General features: G+C 38.8%; 1 protein-coding gene across 4 annotated transcripts in view; it reads right to left on the minus strand.

Moving 5' to 3' along the window:
- brinp3a.2 (bone morphogenetic protein/retinoic acid inducible neural-specific 3a, tandem duplicate 2) overlaps nt 1–25,338 on the minus strand; it is a 52,431-nt gene that overhangs the window by 19,702 nt on the left and 7,391 nt on the right. For 2 of the 4 annotated variants that reach the window (XM_054789946.1, XM_054789943.1), the window contains exons 2-4: nt 14,629–14,982; nt 3,006–3,059; nt 2,725–2,915 (exon numbers count right to left, since the gene is read on the minus strand). In XM_054789946.1, coding sequence (XP_054645921.1) covers nt 2,725–2,915; nt 3,006–3,059; nt 14,629–14,843 — 460 coding nt within the window. In that variant the 5' untranslated portion in view covers nt 14,844–14,982. Of the gene's footprint in view, nt 1–2,341; nt 2,400–2,724; nt 2,916–3,005; nt 3,060–14,628; nt 14,983–25,338 lie in introns of those variants that run through there. The other 2 variants (XM_054789947.1, XM_054789945.1) reach the window with 2 other exon arrangements.

Raw genomic sequence — 25,338 nt, forward strand, 5'->3', positions numbered from 1 at the left:
AAAACCTGGATAAGTACAACATATTTCTCCCTATGCCATGGACTTGAGTAGTTCTTGAGCACAGAATGCAGCACCTGTAGAATTGACTTTACTTTGTGTGCCCTCAAGCCCCTGCACATCATGTTTTAAATCATAATGCAGTGTTAATGCTTCCGTTTTTCTTCCCCCCCCCCCCCCCAATTCTGCCTCTGTTGTTGAACGGCACCTACTTAATATCACATTTATTTATTAATTTAATGTGTCCATCTGTTTTTGGAATGCAGACACCATCCATTGAGCACCACACAGACATATACTGTATATCTGGCAGCAATCCAATACAAACTCCTCACTCTCCTCATTTCATACCACTAAGTATTGGCCAGGAGCCAGAGAGCTCAGGCGGCTAGTCGCGCTGCATTGTATATGCGGCCACTAACAATGGTAACCATGTTCAAGCCAAGAGTGAAGTCTAAAGTAATTGACAAGTGTTTCTACTTTGCAAAAGCTTCCAGAGCCTCTGTTGCATATATATATATATATATATATGTATATATATATGTTGAAAAGAAGATTTTTTTTTTCCTCTTGAGCTGTTACAATATAATATAATCTTTCTAAATAAATAAATAAAAGGCAATCTACTCTTTGCTAATCCTGCAATTCAAGTCACAACACCATAAATAATTTCTTAGTAAAAAACAAAACAAAACAAAGCAAAATGCAAATAAATCCAATCATTCAGTGACTCAAGGTCACAACATTTTTTTGTTGTTGTTTTTCATGTAACGTTACATTATTATTTCATAGAAGCCCTGATAGAAGAGAGATGGAAGAGGGTGGGACTGGAGCGGTGAATATGCAGGTCCCAACTTGTCCACAATTGGGATTTGTTGGATTGTGTGAGTTTTTATTAATTTACTTGTGTTTAAATATTGAATAGTTTACAGTTAAGACATTCACCAAGTTTATCTTCCGTGTACGGGTCATGTGATTGTTGTTGCAACTGTTGCTTAGTGGTTGTTGCTTGTTGTTCGGTGGCGAGTAAACGGTTTGTACCACTTCTCCTCCACTTCTGTGTTGTTCTGAACCACATCTCCACATTTGTTGAGATGTGAGTAATGTCGACCGACAACGGTGAAAACAGCGCGCAACTGTACGGGTTCAGTGACGATACGTGTTCATCCCTTTTGAAGGAATTATGAAAATTATTCACGAAATAATTCAACATTAGTGTATTTTGTTTACACTACAAGCTATTAAACAGTGACATTTACGAGTTACCAGGTTATGTAATTTACGTCAGCATGTCAAAAATGTACTGATATAGCGTTTTGTGCTTACACATTAGCTTGATAGCTGCAAAGCCAGGTGAAATCCACACTAAATACACTAGACATGCTCTATGAAGGCACACGTCTAGTCATTATACTGGCGCCGCTCGATGCTAACTTGGCACCTAACGTTGACGTTATCTATGTCATGACAGTTAAGTTGCACCTGACTTTTGTCACACAGCCCACACGGTTTCAGCACATCGAAACCCAGTTCCCACTGCGAGGAATAACACAACAAAATATTTTCACGTTGTGGCCGCCTGGACCCCTACGTTCTCTCATATACAGGAACGTTATGATGAAAATTTTTTGTGATTTTCAAACTGTGACTTTTTCATACCGTGGTATACCTTGAAACTGGCAACCGGCCCATGACAATTTGAAACCTTAAAAAACAAAAAGGGAGAAGAAGGTGAAAGGCAAAATGTTTATAGCCAGTAAGGTGTGCTTTATGCGATTTGAGGCTTTTGCTAATTTGTATAACCTTAAGGTGAGGCTGCTGGTGGTGATGATAAAGCAGTTTTACTGTTTCGTTTCATTTTTCGATTTAGTGTTTTTATTATGTTTTTATTATTATTGATGTCCTTCATGTGTTCTGTGTACAGCATGAGTGACTTAAAGTGGTCATGACACCAAAACACGTTAATCATGTTATTTCGGACGGCAAAAATAACATATTTCCCTTGTTTAAAGTGTGCGCAAATGTTGACATATTCAACCTTTTTAATTTTTTTGCCACTGAAAAACAATCCTGTCAGAGACTGGAGAAGAAGAAAAAGTGACGTGACTTCTGGAAACCTCCTTCTCGGAAGTACGCACGGAATACATTGGTTTCATTTTGTCGTGGTACATTTTTTTTGTCAATTTGCAGTTTTCTGAGCAGACTGAGTGAGCCTGTTCACATTTCCAAAAGACACCATTTGCTGCGTCAGATTCTTCAGTATTATGTTCGACACATTTCGAAGGACAGTTGTTTCGATAATGTGCCTCAGAAAAAGGAAAGTTTGGGACTGAATGTGTATTACCGGAGGGTGCTTCTACCATCAGCTGTCCCGACTATCTTTCCTCGACTCAGACCGGGATCTGCGAGTGAAAACACAATAGATGAAGTTCGACCGTGGAAAACCGGCCAAGGTGGCACTAAGTAAATCCACATTTTTTTTTCCATTAGATATATTTTACGAATCTTTGAATACTTAAAATTTTGTATTGCTTTTTTCAAACTTTTTTGGTGTCATGAGCACTTTAAGTCAGGTATGATTTCCGACTTACACTAAAATTCGACTTACAATGCGTCATAGGAACGAAACTCATTTGTGACCCAAGGACCACCTATAGTGTATACCACAAAAGAAATGTAAATACTGCAAATGATAACAAAATCAATTAATTCAACATATATGTTTACCTCCAAGTGTAGCTGATAACAGGAAGTGAGTACCATACTTCCTAATCAGGTTGTCAGTGATCATCTGGGTGGTGGGCCTGCGGCCGAGGAGTCGAATATTCCTGATGAACTCGGATGTTAAAGGCAACGGAGAGTCTGAGAAATCTCTTCTTTCTGCAGCCAAATTGTTTACCTTCCATCTCCCAAACTCCCTGAATATAAAAACAAATCAACATCAAATTTTACAGTATTGATTGAGCAGATTTTCTAGTAGCAAATATTAGATTGATTGATCACTTAACTGAAGTACTAGCCAAGGTTTTATATTGAATGAATGCAGAAAATGCCACAGTGTCCTGAAATGTAAGAGTTGGTGTCATTCACAAAGTTTAAAGTAGTGTAGTATAAGAAGCAAATTTATGTTTGCATCCCTTCTGTACAACGATACTTTATCAGTAAATTATTGGCTCAGTAAGTGAAACTAAAAAGTATAATTTATTGTGACACTGCATTTACTGCAAACTGGTGGTGGGGGGGATTACAACATGGAAAAAAGACAAAAAGCGTAATTATATGAAATGATGTAATGTATGTCATGAGACAGATTTGTTGTCCCAATACAAAGCTGACAAACGTTTTCCTATTATTATAATAGCCCCATAATGACAGACCTACTGTATGCACAAGACATTACACACTACTTAAATTGAGTGCATCAGTGACAGGAAACACAGTGTTTTCTGGCTGTGACAAACTAATATGTTTGATCTGTCCAGGTTTGAAGACTATAAAGAAAATACCTTTTACTGTGGTGCCACAACTGACCAACATATTAGTGACTTACAAACTGTGTACATAAATTGTGTATTGGTTGGGTTTTCTGTTGTCATTTTCTCAAGTCATATGCGAGATGATCTCAGATGCAATCCGTAACAATGGTTTGACATACATAAAAAATTCATGACAGTTTATTTATGGCCTGAAACTGTAAAATGCAATGTTATGTAGGTTGCTTGAACATACAGATGGAAGACAGACAGACAGACTACTTTCACACTTAAACATTTCTGCCAGAGAAATTGGAGTGTTCTAAAACTTTTATAGTTCTGTAAACTGATATCCAGCCTCTACTCTAAAACTCTAATCAGTAACAGGATGCTCTACCTTGGCTAGTGATGATCGATGGTACAAGTGTGGCCTTTTGAAAGAGTGTAGCTCACATTAAACCAGGAGTGATGAAGAAAACTCAACCACCCATATGTTACAATGAAAGAAATTGTAAATCCAATAGGGTATAAAACACTGCACAGAAATTAAAGTGCAAGGGTAGGAGAAATCTACAAACCTGTCACTTAAATTTTCAGCAATATAATTTGGTAAAATATGATATTGAGTAATATCGAAACAATGCTTAACAGACATACCATCATACAGTAGTAATACAAAATGGATATAGGCTACATATTGACCTTTTTTCTAATTGTGTAATCAGTCTTAGAGTAATATCTTGCTCACATACGTCTCGTGATGTGATTCATCTTCCCCAGGTTTCATGCCGTACAACATAAAATGACCTCTTCAAAAGGGACACCGTGTCTCTTGAGTTACACACTGCAGTGTGAAAGCACTATTCAAAGCCACAGCACGTCCTGTGCAACAAGACGAATACGCCGGGAGGGCGTGAACAGGAGAGAGTGAGGGGAGAGAGAGCAGGTATAGAAAGAGAATTCACAAATCCCCACTGTTGTCCGTTTTCTTCAGTTATCATTGACTTTGATAAGCTAGCACTGTCTTATCTCATAGTACTGATAGGCCAAATAGTTTGTCCTGCAGGTAGAAAAGGAAATCAAATAGGTTTTACTAAAGCTGATTTACAAACGGCTAAGTCATTATCATTTTCATTGCACCTACATCACTTTGATCCCTTCTACTTTTGGTGTCACCGCCAAAAAGTTGTTCGATTTGATACATTTAATCCAAGTTCATAATGTTCCTTTTCTATTTACAGATTAAAACCGTGGGAACAATTAAAGCAATACAGGTACCTAGGGATGGGAATTGATAATATTTTTACAATTCCTTTTGATTCTGCTTAACCCTTTAGTTCTTTATCAATTCTCTTATAGATTCTTATTTGGAAAAGAAGACCTTACAAACCCAACAGTGAGGACTTAAGAGGCCCACAGCCAAGGGCTCATTGATGGGGAACCAGGGGGGGCCCAGAAAAAAATAATTTGTTTTGAAAATAAATATAAAATAATAATAAAGTATTCTTCTGTTTTCACAAAACACAAACACAACAACAACATCAACTATTCTATGGCAATTACACAAGAATTTCCAGTAATATGTTCAACATTTAGATAAGACATTAAAATTATCCTTTTTAAAAGGATAGATGAGCTGGGCACAAAAAAATAAAAGCATGTCAGCCAGTGACAAATACAATCAAGTCTAGTCGAATGGAAGTGTTCCTTGTGCAATTCTGCAACCATCAACGATGAAGAATTGCCAATTATTTTGCCGAAAAATAAGCATATTTGCTTTCTGGACTTTTGTGTCTCCAGCTGTGGAGAACACTCTCTCAGACAAGGTGGAGGACGCCTGCACACACGGATCGAAGAAATGACATTCATTCAGTTATCGCATGCTGTGTGTGCAAATGTTTCTGCATATTGGTAACATTTCCATCCTTTGATGCAATATCCACTTTGCAAGTATTGCAAGTTACCCTGTTGTCACCCTTTCTCTTGAAATGTTACCAAACTTTTGAGCGTTTGTGCGCCATGTCTGTCCTGCTGGCTGCAACATTGCGTGACGACTTCATTCCTGCCCACTGGAATGGATAACGGATAATGGAATAAATAATTTGCAAAGCTGGCAAATAATTCTAAAGAATTGAAACACTGGAAACTATTTCGATTTCCATCCATGCAGGTACCACAAGTATAGACAGAGACGTATTTGTGTGATGTGACGATAATGTTACTTAACTGACTGATCTCCCTCCTTTCTGTCCCGGTAAATGCAGAATTTGTCGGCTTCTGACATCGTAATTTGCCTGCCCCTTACTCGTTCCCTGTCTGCCTGGTCCCCTCTTTGGAGCTGCTCTGCTGATCTGCCAGCTCTATCCTGGACCTGTTTTGGACTATTGTCGCATCCATATTCATACCTTTCAGTGTATAACACAAAAAGTGTAATCTGTCTCCAAAAACACACTTTCATGCTATCATGACTTCAACTAAATAATTTAAAAATTCAGTTAATGACTAAAGTTTACTACATTAATTATTCAACTAAATTACACGCATTACCCAAATCAAATGTGTTCATGGCACAACCAAATAAGTGTCTCTTTTCTGGTTTTGACAATAAAAGCCAGGCTGATAATTTAGCGCTAGCTTTTTAGCAGGGCTGGGCGACCATCCATCCATACATTTTGTATGCCGCTTATCCAAATTAGGGTTGCGGGGGTGTGCTGAAGCCTATCCCAGCTGACTTCGGGCAAGAGGCGGGGTACACCCTGCACTGGTCGCCATTCAATCGCAGGGCACATATAGACAATAGGGGTGGGGGAAATAATCAATTCTTAGATGCATCGCAATGCGGACATTGACGATTATTAATCGATTCATAAATGTCAATAATCATGCATGAAAAAACTGACAAACTATTGATCACAAGATGCAAATTTTATCATCGTGTCGCAGGCCTCTGAATCGTAATCTTTTTTTCCCTGCTGTTTAAAGGTACAAATGACAGTACTAATTCAAAAGTATATAAATACTGCTATAGCTGCTTCTGCAAAAAAAAAAAAAAAAAAAAGAAACATGCCGGCCCCTTCCTCTGTGGAAGAACGTCAGTGACAAGCACCTTCCAGCTCACATACGCCTGACCCCTTCAGGATGCAGCTCTGGCGATGCACTCTGGAGGCCGGATGCCTCTGTTTTAGATGCAGGAATAAGTTCTTTGTGCTGCTGCCTTTTTAGCAATGGGTTTTAGACAAATTTTTGGCAGGTTTTTTTTGCCGCAAACCCAAACCAGTTCCAAACCCCGGACAATAATATTCCTATCTTTCCTTTCTTGGGAACAAACTTCTCGCTCTCATGAGCGGTAGCCATGTTATTGCTGTGCGTGCATCTCTGTTCAGGAAATGGGGGATGGGGGGAAAGCTGGGGGGCTAAGCAACCTTCTTGGGACAAAAGGCGTGTCATAGTAAGAGGAGAAAAACACAATTAAATTAATTAAATTATTTTTTTCAATCGTCTGCAGCAAAAACCTCAAATGAATCAATAAAATCAATATAATGCTCAGGCCTACTTGTTAGTATTTTAGTATTTTAGGTACATATGATGCACTTGCAGAACATCTATCCAGTTACTTTATCTGTATTTTTGAAGATGCCTACCAGTTTTCAATTGTTTTATCACAGATGGGAGATAAAACATCAGGCAAGTTGCCTTCAGCAAGACAAAATGCAGAAATAATTGCCAACAAAAAGTTGAATGTATGGTAATCCTAATCTTAAATCTTTAAAATTCAATCATGCACATCATTTTCTAATCTTGAATAAAACATCATATGACAGTTCTGTACAACATGGTTACTAGGATGCTTAAGAATTAGCTCAAAAGAGTTAGCTCAACCCTCTGAGGAAAAATTCAGAGTACAAACGACCGAGAACATCAATAAAAATATTCATAGACTTGAGAAGCAGCACTGGAGGAGTCAGCTGTAATATACTCACCTAACCCCTTTTCAGAGCACCTGCATGCTCCCCTGTGGTTTAACTAATGTGCTAATGCTCATTGTACTTGAAGAGCTATTATATCTAGCAGTGAGCTGCTATTTTGATAGAATAACAACTTAATTAGTGGGAAGGTCTCATGGGCTACATTTGAGAAATAAACTAATACTAGAATTTATGTCACCATTCAACTGTAACAGTCTGACACATTTGTTCTGTCTACGGTAATTTGTTCTCTGCAACCTTTACCTTTTCTGCTCTACTTCTTGACTGTCCTTCATATGAAGCACAAAGCAAGATGCAAAATGAAAATGTAATGTGTGACCTCTTTCACATATTTATTTATTATACACATTATGTATCTACTGCATGGGCTTGAATGTAAGGTACAATTAACTCAGATGAGTCACTTTAAATTTCATACTGCAGGTGTGTCGACGTGTCTATCAAACCATGTTTTTTAATTGCCTGCATGCCGTTTGCAGACGTGTCGACGTGTCTATCAAATAATGTTTTTTAATTGCTTGCATGAATTGCAAATGTTTGCATCAGTAGGAACTTATATGTATTGCTAATGTAAGCATTACATATGATCATGAAAATGTTGCTTAATTAGCTTTATCTTTAAATTACCGTAAATTCCGGTGTATAAGCCGCACCCACTAATTTTTTTTAGGAAAAAACAGATTTGTTCTTATATAATAATAATAATAATAGTGAAAAAAAAATAATAGTTTTATTTTTAAGTGCCTTTAAAGGAACCCAAGGACACTGTACATAGACCCAGTTAAAAGCAGGGCACAAAAAAAATGTCCTGAATAAGTTGGTTTTGAGTGTGGATTTGAAGAGAGTCGATGTTGCGGATGTCCAGTGGGAGAGAAATCCAAAGTTTGGGAGCAGAGCGGCTGAAAGCTCTGCAACCCATGGTGCTGACGCGAGCAGTTGGGACGGTGAGGTGGACGGAGGAGGAGGATCTGAGGGAGCGAGAGGAGGTGGCAACATTGAGGAAACCAGAGAGGTGGGGGGAACAGGGGGAGCTTGTGGATGGCTTTGAATGTATACAGCAGGATTTTGAATTAAATTTTAGATGTGACAGGGAGCCAATAGAGGTGCTGCAGGATGGCGGTGATGTGATGAAAAGAAGGGGTTCTGGTGATGATGCGGGCGGATGAATTCTGGACCATTTGAAGCTTACAGAGGGATTTGTAAGGGAAGCCGACAAGGAGAGAGTAGTTAGAATAGAGGTAGTATGTTGGCTTAGGGAGGTGCGTAAGCGATTGATGTTGCGTAGTTGGAAGTATGCAGACTGGGTAATGTTGTTGATGTGGGAATGGATTGACAGCACACTATCGACGATGACACCCAGACTCTTAACCTGAGTGGCGGGTGAGACCATGGTGTTGTCGATGCTGAGGTTGAAACTGTCAACTTTGGATAGTGTAGATTTAGAGCCAACCAGAAGGACTGTTTTTTCGCAGTTGAGTTTAAGGAAATTTGAGGCGAGCCAGGATTTCATTTCAGTTAAGCAGGTGGTAAGGGAGGCGGGAGGAAGGATGAAATTTGGTTTACTCGAGAGATACAGTTGGGTGTCATCCGCAAAGCAATGGGAATTGATGTTGTATTTACGGAAGATACCGCCAAGAAGGAGAAGGTAGATGATAAAAAGGAGGGGTCCTAGGACAGAGCCTTGAGGCTCGCCTGTAGTAACAGGGGAGGACTGGGATCTGTGGGACTTGAGCTGGATGAACTGAGTGCAGCCTGAGAGATAAGAATGAAATCAGCTGAGGGGGGTGTGGCTGATGCCGAGAGAGGGAAGTCTATTGAGGAGGATGGAGGGAGAGATCGTGTCGAAGGCTGCACTGAGATCGAGGAGGATGAGGACGGTAAGTAGGCCGGAATCTGCTGCCATGAGGTCGTTGGTGATCTTGAAGAGTGCGGTTTTAGTACTGTGTTGGGGACGGAAGCCAGATTGGAACTATTCATAGAGGGCATTTTGGGTTAGATGGGCGTGGAGATGGGAGGCGACGTTTTTTTCCAATATTTTGGAGATGAATGGGAGGTTTGAAATGGGGCAAAGGTTACTGTAGACGTTGGGGTCTTAACCTTTTTTTTTTTTTAGTAACGGGGTGACAGCTGCAGTTTTGAATGAAGAGGGAACAATTCCAGAGGTTAGTGAGGAGTGGATGATGGTGGAGATAAGAGGGAGAAGAGAAAGAAGGCAGGCTTTTACCAGAGCTGTGGGAAGGGGATCGAACTGGCAAGTGGAGGGTTTGGAGTTGCATTTTATATAAGCCGTACCAGTGTATAAGCCACACGTGTCCACATCATTAAGTGGCATATTGTGGCCCGCAAATGTCCGTGAGGACCAGTCAGCGCTTTACTTGACATGAGCAGTGAAAAAACTCACAAGCTTGTCAACTCATTGGAAATTGCAGGAGGTTATTACTCAATATAACAGTCTGACTCCCGGTTTCATCTTACAAACAAAATTAAACTCATCACACAGCAAATAACACCCATACTTTATACCTCAGAAATATAGAAACATGTATCAATACAACTTTAATATGAAAAAAAAACATTTTAAAGCATAGAAAGCATAGAAAATGGGGCTGCAATGTTGCCGCTGTCCACCAGAGGGAGCCAGTGGACCTGGAGACCAAAGCCCAGAGAGAAGCTGATGTCATTGCAGCGCCCCAATGACTGTGTTGCTTAGACACAATGCCTCATGGGAAAACTTAAAAAACTTTTATTTTTTGTACTTTAAACTCATATTGAGGCATGCTTGTATATTTGTACATACACCTTTTGAGTATTAAGTTGCTGTGTGATGAATTAGTGCTGTTAGTAAAGTTCTTTGAAAGATGACACTGAGTCAGACTTCTATGTTGTTATACTGGTATATAGTGATTTGATTTCCACTGACCTCCAATGGATTGACAAGCTTGTTGTAAGTGCACTGATAGCTTGTGATTGGCTCTTGCCAAAGAAAGAGCGATCAGGGCCTCACTGCCTTGTAGGTGGCACAGTATTTAAACAATTAGTAGTAGTTCTGAAGTAAAGGACATTTCAGGAGATTAGAATTTGCTGTAGCCATAAATTAGCCGCATCGCTGTATAAGCCGCAGGGTTCAAAGTTTAAGAAAGAAGTATCGTCTTATACTGCAGAATTTACGGAATCTAAATTATGTTTGTTTCAAGATCCTTGAGAAAGGGTGGCTCAAATCAGTACATTACACTCAGGATAAACAAATCCTGTGTGTGCATGTGTATACTTCCACCAATGTTTTTTTTTTTTTTTTTTTTTTTTTTTATTGAAAGTTTTGTGTAATGTACTGATTTCATCCAACAGTCCCCAAGCATCTTGGAAAATACATAATTTGCAATAAAATCCTTCCAGAGCTTTGGTGAAGTCACATTTAAAGGAAAACTACGCTTTTTTGTGAATTTTGGCCATCATCCACAAACCTATAAGACAAGAACGCACATGCCTTTCCCTTTTCTGTGCATTCTAGATAGCTGCCTCATGCTGGCAGTCTTTCACTGAGAAAGAGTGCAATTGGGATTCACATATTCCATCTAAAAAGTCCTCCAAAAAACCCTCCAATAATTTACCTTCCATACTGTAACCATGTAGTAATAGGCACATTCATGATAACATGTAATACTTACAGTAGTTTGGTCATTTTAGGCATCACCGAAACTTCTTTCCACTGCACGTTGATTTCACAGAGTGCATAGCGACTAATGCTACTTCTGACAACAACAACAGCATAGAGAGGGTATTCTGTGTTGCTATGGCAGATTTCGTGAGAGCCGCCGCAGACTACTTTGGGACAAATGACGATCCAGATCCTCATATTTTTGAGCGTGAATATACGGAGGATGAGCTACAGGTTCTAGAAGCTGAGCGGGCAAGAAGAGACGGTGAAACATCACAGCAGGCGGGGGCTGAGAGTGTCAGAAACGGCATGACATGGCAGTATAAATGTGGAGCTTGCCAAGCCATGCTGACAAAAATTTAGCATTTCTGCTGCACAGAGTGGCACAAGGTGTTACCATCGATGGAAAGGCTTTGTGTACCTGGCAAGGAGGACACTGCGCCAAGAGACTGCAATACAATGAAGAATTGTTAGCACTAACAAACCTTGCAGCGGTAGAAACTTTTTTCCACCTACTAGGACTGGGCGATATGGACCAAAACTCAAAGCAAAGTGAGTTTAGACAAAATCAAAGCCAAATATGCGTGTCAAATGTCATTAAAATAAATGCTTAACTTAAAGCTTCATGCAAGATGCACATAAAAAATAGCCTCTAAAATAAAGAAGGCCATTCTCTTTTTGAAATAAATATGGAAAAAGTAATCTTTTTTTTATAACAAACCTGTAGCTAAGCTCAAAATTTGTCTTCAATTTCTAAAGGAAAAGGGTGAAAATGCACACTACCGTCCTCCTGGGACAGTTGCTAAAATTAAAACTTCAAATATAAAATGTATGTGATTGAGTGTTATTCAATTACAGCTTCACTTTTTTACATTTTTTGTTAAGCTTTAAAACTCTCCATTTTTGCTATTGAAGTCAAAATGCTCAATTTAGAGGCATAAGGTCCTCTATAATACAGTACGAGCATTGTTTGAAGACTGGGCGCCGGGATATTACACCAGAGTGTGTCCCACTCTCTTTTGATAAAATAACTTGGTGAATTTTTTATGAACCATCTCTGGGTGAGAGCTCCCAAAATCACCCACACGTTTCTTCTCACCACTCAGATTTGCTAAAATAGAATAACACAATGTTTTCACAGCCCTATCCTCTCACTTTTGCCAGACTGTTCTCTGAAATTGAGTGGGACCAAATGCTAGTGAATTTAATTAAGAAAGATTCACAGGCTATTTACGTTTTAGGTTCATTTTTCCTTGTAATATCATCACTATTAATCAATGCCACATTGTGGTAATCTGGAGGGCCTCAAACACAACCGTGCAGCTGACAGAATCCTCTCAAGGGATTCTGTGATAATGTGGAGTAATAAGTACTAAGAGCTCTCTAATCACATGCCCACATGATAAGACTATTAATCTTGCCGCCCATGCTGCTCAGCTCCAGCGGACAACTACCTTTTGCCAGGGAAGGAAATATTAAACAGCCCTAACGTGGCACCCCATCAACAAGGCCATAAAACATCTGTCAGCTGAGACATACTGTAGTTATGCAGGACCATGTCTTTCTATTTCCGGAATCCTGGGTGACATCCTTCCATATAGTGATGGATATAATTCTTAGCACAGTTGTCACTAATTTGACAAATCATCCAATTTTTTCCCCATACAAACACATTTGAGTTGGCCATTTCATAAGGTGATTCTCTCAGGCTTCGGAAAACAGAGTCAGCTGATAGCAACATGCCTCTTACTCCAAGTAATCATATTGTGAAGGTGCCTCTGACAAAGCTTTTCAGTTTGACAAGAGCTAATAATAACATGGCACATATTCCCTGCTGTGTGCTGTATTAAAAAATATAATGTTGTGTTGCAGTTTCATCTGTACTTCATGTTGTTGTCACAGAAAATAAGTATGTGGCTATAATAACAAAATACCTAGGCAGCTATGAATACTTCTACAACATTAATTGCATTAATTGAAGAATATCCCGACAGTTTTAACATGGTTCACTATGTTCTTGACTGCACACAATTCATCTAAACAATCAGAGTTTGTACGAGTTTGTTATTTTAATTAAAGCATTTAAGTGGCAGTTAGTTAGTTTGTGTCAACTATCACTTTGTATGGAGCCCCCGAGGGGACATGGAGAAAAAAAATTGATGGGCAAAAAAAAAAAAAAGATGAATTTTTGCAAGAGCAATAACTGTTTTGCGTTATCTCACAAAACTATGTGAGGCTGCAGGACACACTTCCGGTCATAGCTTAAATACGCATAGTGAAAATCAGGTGGAAATGCAATTCCATCTTCAGTATTTGTGTATCCCTTGCTGCACAACTGTAGAGGTATAAAGTGATACTGTAACTATAGCAATAAGTTTTCAATTCCATTCGGCTCGTCTTTTAAGAATAAATATCCGGTCGTAACTAACAGTTGCTGGAAACACATCTCTTCGAGTACGTGGTACCCGGAAGGAAATACATTGATTAGCCGTACATAGAATGCTTTCACTTGTGTGCACTGCTAGTCCCATAAGTGAACAGTCATATCAGAAACTCATCAAATGTGCTGCTCTAACGCAAACACCCACTAATAGCTGATTTTGAAAGAGAAGCAAGTGCTTGCCAAACAGTAGCTCACATATTTTTTACAGTAGGGTTTAAAGCTTTTAATTCCTGATCAAAGTGTCACCATTGAGGTTTAACAGCTGATAACAGGCACTGAATCTGAGAAATTACATCGTTAGTGTAACTTTAGAGCATGACTTCTTGTTTGTGATGCATGGCGGAAGTAGCTTCACGTATCCTCGAAAGTTTTCTCTCGCAAAAGTATTGCCAGCTCTCGTAAAATGGTGGCTTTTTTTTTTTTTAAACCATCATCTTTTTTTCTCTATGTTCTCTCAGGGAGTCCGTAACTTTGACACTTAACACCACTTCTTTCAACCAAATTTTAAAGAAACAATCCACTAGAATCTTATTTTAATATAGGCTACAAGAACCTTGTCATGGTCACTGGCTGATAATAATGTCATTGCGACAGGAAGCCCAGGTTACCAACTTTAGCAGTCAATAACATTGATGGTTTGCCACAATAAATACAATTGAATTAAAAATATCCCTACTGTTAAGATAATCAGTCACATCTTTAACTATATAAATGACATAAACTGCGATGCAATATATGTAGATAGGTTTTTCCACACAAAAATACTTAATTAAAGAATGCCATTGTTTTTTACACCTCACGTAAATTCTAAAGCCAGAATTGATGAGCTGCAGAGATGTTGCTTGCTTCTGATTCAGGATAGCTATTTCCCACATCCAGTGTCTATGGTAATCAAAACTAATTGACTGCTGGCAGTGTCTTCAATGTTGATGACATGAAAGAAGTATTGATCATTTCCTCTCGCTTGTCAAGAAAGCCAACTAATGTATTTCCAAAATGACAATGTGCCTTTTGATCTGAGGAATCGTGATTTGACTGCAGTTGCAAATTATTAGTGTTAGACTGATGACTTGCCTGTATATCTTGTATCTGGTAGAGAAGCCTTGTCTGTTTTTCTCTGCAAAGTCGATGTACTCTGGTGAGTGGTGGAAGGGCCCCTTGTCAGACAAGAGCCAGTCCAAGGGGCCCCTGGGTTTGTCATTTGGTAGAGTTGCCGCAGCAACTGTTTCCACAGGCCTTAAACACTCCCAGCAAAGAAGGCTGAGGGTGAAGATGGGCCATAGAGCCATCAGAGATTAGGAGCAAGTACTGGATGAGGGTGCTGCTGGCAGTGGGGGGGCTATTCAAAGACCAAAGCCACTTGTTGCAAGAAGTCTCCTCCACTCCGATAGCAGAAAGACCTGCATCACTTTAAAGCCCCCCAGGCACCTGAAAAAAAGGCATATAGAGGTAAAATTAAAAGCATTCAGATGAATGACAGATACAGATAATAATTGTAATCATGACTAGCCTCAAATCAAGATAATGTAACTACTGTATTTTAGAGAATATTCCAAAAATTATTTAGAGGATGGAAGACTTATTCTATCAATACAAAGATTATCTGAAGGTGGAAAAGACACAGTACAGTGTAAAGTTAAATGTGTGCATTGTTTCATACCTCCTGCCGGTCAGACTCATGTCTCTCATTTGTGCCCACAAGCTACTTCAACCTTTTAGTTATTTTTCCTTCGCTGACACGTCGCACCGTAAAGTGCAAGATGCACTGAAGGAGGGGCTGGCCCCATTATACTGTAGTATTTAGATGAAAATCTGTCAAGTTAACTCAAGCATATGACCATGCACATGCACTCCAAAAGTCATTACCCTTCAAAAATAACACCAAAGACATCAAGGAAATACCACGGAACAGCTGGGGTGCACAGAGGAGACAAGTAATGTTGTAGACATTACTGTCCTGTGAGGTATCGATCGATTAGCTGTGAGGGAAAGCATTTAAAAGTTTGACCTTTTGAGCTCGGTTACTTTAGTCAACATGTTTAGTTAAGCAAAGACAGCTTAAACATTGTATTTGTACATCATCTACCTTGACCATCTTGTGTACTTGATTAGTAAAAATCAAGTCTTGAGTTTGTTTTTTTTTTTGCTTTAATCTTGGACAGGGGTGTCAAACTCAATCGCACAGGGGGCTGAAACTCAAAGCTTGGTTGTGGGATGAATTGGACATTACTCCCCCACCCCACCTCCCAACTTTGTATCTTTCTTATTATTTACCATGAAATTTTCAACACTTGTATATTTCTGCATATACAAGCATATCAAAAGTATTTTGTCCTTTTAATCACCATAATTGGTGAATGACGCATACATGCACATATGCATCACTAGTGCAAACACACAGATACCCCTTTGAAGTTGCCAACATGACAGGACATGCCCCAAAAATCCAGGCTGAAAAAAGAGAAGTATGATCAGATTTTGAGAAAATGACTTAGCACTGGCGAATAGATAACCAGTAAGCAGCCTACACACCTTTTATCCCGGTTCCCCGCGTGTGCAGTGCCGGGATTGGAACATACAATATAATGCAACCCTGTGGTTGCATTTTCAAGTTGGGACAAAATGGGCATGACAGCTGGTGAATGTGTTTTTAAGTGGACATACATTTATTTAAAACTTCGCACTGGATGGACATTTTGTTTTACATCGGAGTGGGGAAAATTTGCATTTTTTTCGTGTTCGTTCATTCCTGCTCGAAATTTCTACTTCCCAATATATCTGCCGATATACAACTATGGTTGTTTTGGCATGGTTGTTTGTTTTGTTCGTTTTGATCATTATTCTCTCAATGTCCGGGCAAAAGCTACAGCATTTTATATCAACACAAAAACATCACAATCCGTGAGATGTGTAGCTGTGGAATGGGGAGATTACACATTTCCCGGCATGCTTTATTGTAGGTAAAATTATCACTTTTGACCGTCTTAAGCCTCTTTAACGTGTTATTTTGTACAGACAGGGTGTAATAGTTAATGTGCTGCCGTTTTTAGTCGTGCACAATTAAATTATTTAGACTAATCTGGCACCCTTATTGAGCAAGGTTGTGAATTTCGTATCAGTGCCACTAAAATTAAAATACCAGATGAGTAGTTTTACCAGAGGAGTTGCTTCATTACGCTTAATTAAGGTTGCTAAGGCTCAACTCAATGCTATTTTCCTCGGGCCGGATGAAATTGCAGTGCGGGCCGGATTTGGCCCCCATGCCTGAGTTTGACACATGTGATTTCAAACTTTGATTTTTTTTTTGTTTTTTTTAAAAGGTACCCATTTGGAGTGATGGTGGAGCTGGTGTATTTATTTCAGACGATTGTACTGTATTTCTGGCCAAGTGACATGAACATGAATGCATTTTACACTATGACCTCTGTGTTATTCAAAATATATGCAAATCAATCATTACAACGTGACTGGATTATGGTATGGTATGTTTATTTGTTTCAGACATGCGTAACAAGTTACATTATATGTCCGTACATCAGGTCTGCACACACACACACACAAATTGTGACATCACTTTACGCTAATATGTGATGTAAATTTCTAAATGATGACAATTTATTTGATTTTACTTAACAAGCTGTATCCCAAACAAACACTGTCATTGTACTGAAGGACTCATCGTATTGTGCATTCAATCAGTGATCGTGCTGTTTCTTGACTTAATTATTTGTCAGTCTTTTTATTCATCTCTATTAAAAAAGTCACCCGTCAACTGTCCTTTCGAGACCTACCATGAAGAACGGCAGAAAGACCATTGGAAGTTTCCTTAAAGCAGAACAAGACAATGAGGAGTCTAATAATAATAATAATAATAATAATAATAATAATAATAATAATAATAATAAGTAGTACAATTTCTTTTAAATATAAGCATATGGCCCTGAACATGGTGTGAGTGTGTGTGCCCATGTGCATGTCCACGTGAAAAAATTGTTCCACAGAATCGCAATCTTGGTGGTAAGGAAACAAAAGAAAATCATGACTCATATTTTTTCAGTATCCGACCCGTATATTCTCATTTTATTCACATTTAGTCGTCTTCAGTTGTCTCTGTGTTGTTTTGAAGTGATATCAATTCCAAGTCACGTTACAGATCACCATAAACATATTCACATAAAAAAAAAAACAAGTACCATGAGGTTGCTAGGTTGCTACAAACTCTTTTGTCAGTAAAGTCTTTGGAGCAACTATGTCAGTTCTCGAGTCATAATTTATGTAAATTAAATCTTTAATTTAGTTCTTTCAAAAGCAGGCAGCAAACAATGGCGAAAGATAGCATTTTGATGAGCTTACCAATGCAGATGCATGATTCAAGTTGGAACTAATTTAGTTTTTGCTTCAGTGTAAAATTTGATATACTGTATCTCTTACATTGCTTTCGCCTCAAGGGTTCACTGCTGTTTACACTTGTGTAATAAGCAATGCCATTACATTCATCCATCCATCCATCCATCCATCCATTTTCTATACCGCTTTATCCTCATTAGGGTCGCAGGGGCATGCTGGAGCCTATCCCAGCTGACTTCGGGCGACAGGCGGGGTACACCCTGGACTGGTCGCCAGCCAATCGCAGCCATTACATTCATGTAATACAATTTGTCACAGCAACACTACTAGCATTAAAATGAATTGAAAAAAAAGGAGAAGACTCACAACTCTCTTTAACTCCCTTTCTTAGTGCCATAGCGATGCTAAACTGTGCAGACATCCTTTAGCAATTCCCGTGCTCATTCTGATAGCATCCAATCATTTATTCACGTATAGAAAAGCAAAACATGTCTCAGTCTTATGCGTCTTTTTTGAGCTCAAGCACAGCCCTTTTTGGTCTGATGTGTATGGCAAGTGGGGTATAACTTTGACAAAACATGACAACACCTGCTATTAACAGTTAATTATGTATGGAGATGAATGTGTAAAAAGGTATTGGCATGCATCCTGACTAACACCTATATGTTACAGGTGAAAGGTGGTATATGTAGTGTCAAGAGTAACCCAGCTCAGTGCACTGTGTGTAGCATGTTAATGAACAGGACACAGTAGTTATATTAAAGGACTCTCTAATCCTATAATCTAGTAGGCAACTGTCCAAAAAGATGATGCATAAGATTGTGGATTGTGAACACTCGGCTCTTTGCTCTGTATTGTTCACTTGCTGTCTTTTCCTTCCCTACAAACACCTTTGACTTTGTTTCTTCTGTATATCCCTCGTCAAACCACCCACTTGCTTCCTCCTCTGGATTCTGGAATATCTCTAAATCCTCCTTTTGACTCACATCCTGCATGTTTTTTTACACACTTGCTCTGGCAGTCCTGTCTGCAAACATTCATCATTCTCAGACAGGTCCATGCCAGCTTCATAATCACATTATCGTCCAACAAAGCCATCCGCTGAGCCTTTGTTGTCAGATGCCTGAATGATACAAGATACACAGCATTCCCAGTTTACAGGGACACAATGTGTCATAATTTAAATTACATGCAGCATGCTTTTCATCAAATAATATCTGAAATGTTCCCGCTTGAGAAGCGCTCACATAGTCCAAAAACAACAAATAAAAAAAAAAAACGTGTGATACAATGGGAAGACATTTTCAATTCAATAAGTCACAAGCAGGCACCGAGCTCTAGTGAATTCATTCAAATATGAATTTTCACAGTGTGGGGAAAAAGTAACCCAGGGCTGTTTGGAATGTCTTCAGAAAATGAACTCTCTCTTTGTTTCCGTGAGGCCATCTAAATAAAATTGCGTGTAGAGTACAAATGAGGAGGGAAGCAGATTTTCTTACGTAAGAATGTAATGAGAACATGCATACACACAAAAAGCCAATACTGGTGGAAGAACAAGTATGGCACTGTATCGTCTACATCCATTACTTTGGAAGTAATGGATGTTAATATTTTGTATCCTCCTCTGGACAAATGAATTTCAGTTATGGTAGCTGTCCTGAACTCTTTCTGCATTTTGGATATTCCTCTGATGGCTCTTTTTTTTTTTTTATTTGACAGCTTGTGTAATGTACGTGATGGCTTCAGCCTTGTCACATGACATAAGATCTTTCTTCTGTAAATATAAACACACACAAACTGTTCAATTTCATTTGTGCTGAAAACTAATATATCACTATATGTCTGCAATGACAGTACTTATTTTTTAAATGACACTGATGACCGGATCCTGTTTATTCATGTAGGCATGGCCTGTTCGTACAATTGCATATTTTATAAGGTAGTGAATATAATTAATTAAATTAGCAAAAAAGTTATTTTATGGTGCTTATTTGGTCCACGATCCAAACTGTGCAAGTATTTGTTTATAAATGAAGTGATTAGGGGTGTCCCAATCCGATCTCAGCCAACAAACCACGTATCAGATTAATCAGCCTTCATATAAAATTTCCGATATTGGCACTCCAATACAAGCAGTCCATTCCAGATTCCGCCTAAGCACTTCTATCCAGCAGCGCCTAGATAAAGCCAATATGATCAAAACAGTGTGTGATAACATGTTAATAATAGCATGGGTTAGCAGTAATGTCGGCTGTGTGGCAGTATTTTCCGTTAAAGCCCAAAAAAAGACATTGCAGCTGTGATTAACAGCCAGTCCATTGGGTACCACCAACTCTCACCCGTGACCCAGAACAGGATAAGTAGTAGAAAATAAATGAGGGAATTTTCATTACAAGCCCTACTGATGTATACAAGGAACCTTAATATCCAGAATGGGCTTGATTTGTCTTCATCGTTCTGATTATCATCATATTTTTATTGCACATGTGTTTGCAAGTTTATGACTCATTATGTAAATGTGAAATTGTCATTTTTAGGCACTGAGTTTGTTTGTTTTTAAATTGTGTGGATGGTGTACGATATATACAGGTGCATCTCAATATATTAAAATACCATACAAAAGTTAATTGATTTCAGGAGTTCAATTCAGGGCTCAGGAAGTTTTTGCAGTTCAACTGCTGATTAAAGCATGAACTAGTAGTGTTACAGTGTTTCAACAGTAAAAAAAAAATTGATACAATACTGAATTTGGGATTTTTATAAGCTGTAAGATATAGCTGTCAAAATGAACACATCAAGAAATACATTTTTGAAATATTTCACTGTGTGTAGTAAATTAATAGAATACAATAGGTTCACTTTTTAAATTGAATGACTGAAACAAACTTTTCAAGGTTATTCAGATTTACTGATTATATAAAAAAATCTTTATATAACAAATACCAACCAACCAATCCAGTAATTGATCTGACATTTTAAAATGTCTAATTGTTTTGGGGATGAAATGCGGCACTTCCTAAATCACTCTCCATGTTTCCTCCAAAGATTTTGGTTGCCAACTGCACTGTTGAAGTTTGACTGTCACCTTTTAAAGGACACAGTGTACTTGATGAGATGTGGGAACTCCCAGGCCTAATCTTTCTTAAGAGTTGCAGCAGCCGTTTTCATTGGAGACCAGGACAAATCAAAACATTCAGACTCTAAACAGCTGTTGCGCTTATTGTAGGATGCCAAGGTGGAGATGTGACCTACCTAAATGGTGTGTGTGTGTGTGTGTGTTTTCCTCCTGTGTCTAGGACATACATCACAATGTGGGGACCTGCAAGAAATCAACCTCAAGCCAAAATATATTTTGGAAAACAATTTGGGACTTGTTTTAAATGCTCAAAATGCCAAAATAAATGATGACCTGCTAACAGCACAGAATGTACACATTAAGCACTCATTATGTACCTGTAAGGCTGTGTTCACATTTGGTTCAGTTAAAATGAACTCTTTGCGGTTTGTTTGGTGAAGTATGAACACTATCATCCAAACCCTGGTGTGCACGAAACAAGTGGACCTACACTGCTTGAGAGGTAAGTCTTGGTCAACAGCACGAGTCTGAAGTACCACGTTTGGGCAAGCATATCTTTGCTAACGTTAGCAAGGACGCTAACAACGTGGGATCAAGTCGTGGTCGTCAAGTTACACTGGCAGACTGTACCAGGCTCGAACTTATCAACAAAAAGACAACAACTAAATAATGCAGTTGCTGAATGGGTTGTCAGAGACTGCAGGCACATCAACATAGTTGAAGACAAGGGGCTTCACAACCTATAGCCACAGGTGGCCCATTATATAGAACACCCTCAAGGAGAACTGTCATCACAAGAATTTACGAACTGTATGAAAAGGCAACAGAGTTAGATCAGCTGGCCAAAGCTACATTTGTTGTATCGACAGGAGACCACTGGACAGCAGTAAGCAACCATAACTACCTCGAGATAACAGCACTTCTGATCGATGATAGTTGGCGGCTGCACTGATTTGCACTAGGTGTAGTGAAATTGGAGGAAAGACATTTCTCCGAAGAATGTGCTCGTCAGTTTCTTGATGTTGCTAAGGAGTGGGGGATAATAGACAAGGTTACTGCTATAGGGACAGATAGTGCTCGAAATATGATGGCAGCAGCCAGGAGTCTACCATACGAGCACTTGCCGTGTGTCACGCACATGCATTGCTCGACAATTAAAGACATCGGCTTTATGTGTATATGTCTTTATGTGTATGCTGTAAGTTTTAAAATGCTGGTTTGTTAAATATTTCTTTATTTTAACACCATACTGTACCTAATTTTATCTCAAAACAAAATTCAAGCCAATTGTAGTACTTCAATAAGTCTACTTAATTAAGCCCAAGGTAAAAGTTTGACTAATATAGTATGGATGGCTGATATTGGCTTTTTTGCCAATGCCGATATTGTCTAACTCTCAATTTCTGACTCCAATATCAAACACCACATATGTAAAACATGTGTAACATCACATATCATGGAAGGACGGGACTGGACAGGACTGGACATATTACCTTATTATGTATTATTATGTATTGTTATTATTTATTATGTATTATTGCACTACACATTTGACGTGATCTCTTCCGTATTTATTTATTTATTCTTATTCGATTTTCTTATTTTTCTTATGTCTCATGTCTTGCCTTGGTTGTTTTATTTTGTGATTAAGTTATTAAGTTCATGACATTTTTGCAGAGCCGCTGGAAATGTAAATTTATCTTGGAGATTAATAAAGTATCTATCTAGCTTTCCATCCATCCATCCATTCCAACACACATCTGCTGCGAAGCCAGTGGATGCAGCATCAGCAATCAGCTTCTCGATGTGGCCGCAAACAACACTGCACAACTCATCCAAGCAAACACCTGAGAAATCCGGCAACCACGCACCCGCCGCCGAGGAGTCCAGCACCGCGTCCGCCCGCTGGAACCTACGGGCTCCACCACATTAACGCTACCCCACCCCCCACCACCAGCATTGCCCAGACAACTCACCACACCCTGCCACCCCAAACATGGTCAAGCAAACTATCAGCTCAAGCACGCTATGCGTGCGGACTGCGGCGAGCACGCTCCCCACAAACACCCAAATTCAGCACAGAAACACGCCGACAAATGCCCTTGATTATTACAAGGATGTCTGCCATCTCCTGGTGAAAAGTATTAACTACACGAGGCACCACAGCAGCAAATTCAGCAATGGTGCGACTTTGGCGCTTAAAGGGCTGTATCGGCTTTCATTACAGTGTAAAAAAACTATACCTATATTGACTGATATTACATTATTATCCCAATATCGGGCCAATAATATCGGTGGGACGATACTATCAGACATCCCTAATATGTGCGTGTGTAAATATATATATATATATATATATATATATATATATATATATATATATATATACACTGCTAAAATAACACATCTGAATTAATGAAATATTCTTATTAAATACTTTTGTCTTTACATAGTTGAATGTGCTGGCAACAAAAGCACACAAAAATTATCAAAGGAAATCAAATGTATTAACCCGTGGAGGTCTGGGTTTGGAGTCATGCTCAAAATTGAAGTGGAAAAACACACCACCTGTTGTCTATTCCATTTGGTTTAGTTTATTTGAACATGAAGGTTAGTTTATTCCATTTGCTCAACAGATTGTGAAAATGATTGTCAATCTGTGTTGCTTCCTAAGTGGACAGTTTGTATAATGGCGCAGCACTTTTGACTGAGTTTGAGTTTTCACACCACTGTTATACATTATGTGTTTATTTGACTTTAGTAGACATGGCGTGACACATTTGCTGTTTTTTTTTTAATTAATTTTTTTACTGTAACTGACATCCAAAAAAAAAACAGGCCATGTATTGTTTATGTTTTGTGCCCATTTGTGAAGGTTTGTTGTTTGAATTAGGGTAATGCAGTGCATCCCTATATTATCGGGAGCTGGATGGGAGTTGGAGTCATCTTACCGGTGTGGACCGCACACTGGGATGAGACAAGATTTTTTTTCTGTGAGAGTGGTACAGGACAGGAGTGAAAATCCACTACCGTGTCACCCTGTAGTTCACACCTGATCAAACGAATTGCATGAAGAGAGATAACAAACTAAAAACAAAAGTTTCATCAAAACAGACCAAAGAGTAAGTGTGTTAATAAGTAGTAAAATATAATGTGTGCTGTTTCCTGTTGAACATTGCTATAATGGATTAGATCACCTCCATAACTCAATGTGCAGGCAATAATAGAAGGAGTAGTATACCCCATTCCCCTTTGGGGTATTGCAGACATGATTAAAACATTTCTTTAGAATCCCTTCAACCGGATCCACTTTGTAAGTTGACTGCGAGCAAACCCCCAATCCATTGTCAAAGCAGGAAAACAGGAACTGATAAACTTTACATCTTCCCCTCTGTGCTGACTAATGAGTTTTTTGGCCCTAATTAACCCAGTTATATTTCCGCCTACAACTGTTGACAATACCTCTCATACCAGTGCCCAGGGTAAAACACAGCCTTTGTAGAGTTGTAATATGGCTGCCAGTTGCACTCATCCGGCTGTCTCACAAACAAAAAAGAGCTCCCGTATTGTCCTGGGAGAGAGACATCAAAGATAAAAATGTCACTGTGTAGGCGCATGAACATTCATGAATAAACATGGACAGATCTGAAAAAAAATCCATCTTTGAGGGGGGGAAAGAGTAATTTGTTTATTGAGGGGTTTTCCAAGGCTAACTGCTGTGTTTTCCTGGGGACTACTGTCAGGTAAATAATTATTCATGAAGGTGGACAAAAACTGTCCCAATTCAGATTAAATAAATATGATTACCGATATACAGTATTTAATGTGTCTCACCCTATGACAAAGTGTGCCTGTGGCTTACTGAAGACCAGTCCAGCCATTGGCTTGAAGTCTGAGATAGTCTCCAGCTCTTTGTGACCCTGAACCATGAATTCAAGATTCAAGATTCACGATTCAAGAGTTTTATTGTCATATGCACAGTAAAACAGGTAGTTCTGCTATGCAATGAAATTCTTGTTCTGTCCATTCTCCCAAAAAAAGACAGAAAAACACAAGAAAATGAATAAGAACATCAGAAACATAAATACCAATAATGAATGGGTAGACTATGACAATTTGGACATATCTGGTAAATATTTTTTTCACATTTCTCACAAATGCAAGATAGAATCTGGGCTTCAGTAAATATCACAGCAAAATTCAACATATTCTCTTCAATACAGTGACAGTGTGACATGGACACCCCAGTTATATACACTCCTGAACACAATCTTAAAACTGGTGGAAAATTACAAGTATTCAGAGTTTGCGCTGAGGGATTGTAACCAGATTGTAAGCAGAGCATTAAAATGCAAAAAAAA

The sequence above is a fragment of the Dunckerocampus dactyliophorus genome, chromosome 10 (genome assembly GCF_027744805.1).
Source record: "Dunckerocampus dactyliophorus isolate RoL2022-P2 chromosome 10, RoL_Ddac_1.1, whole genome shotgun sequence".
NCBI lineage: Eukaryota > Metazoa > Chordata > Actinopteri > Syngnathiformes > Syngnathidae > Dunckerocampus > Dunckerocampus dactyliophorus.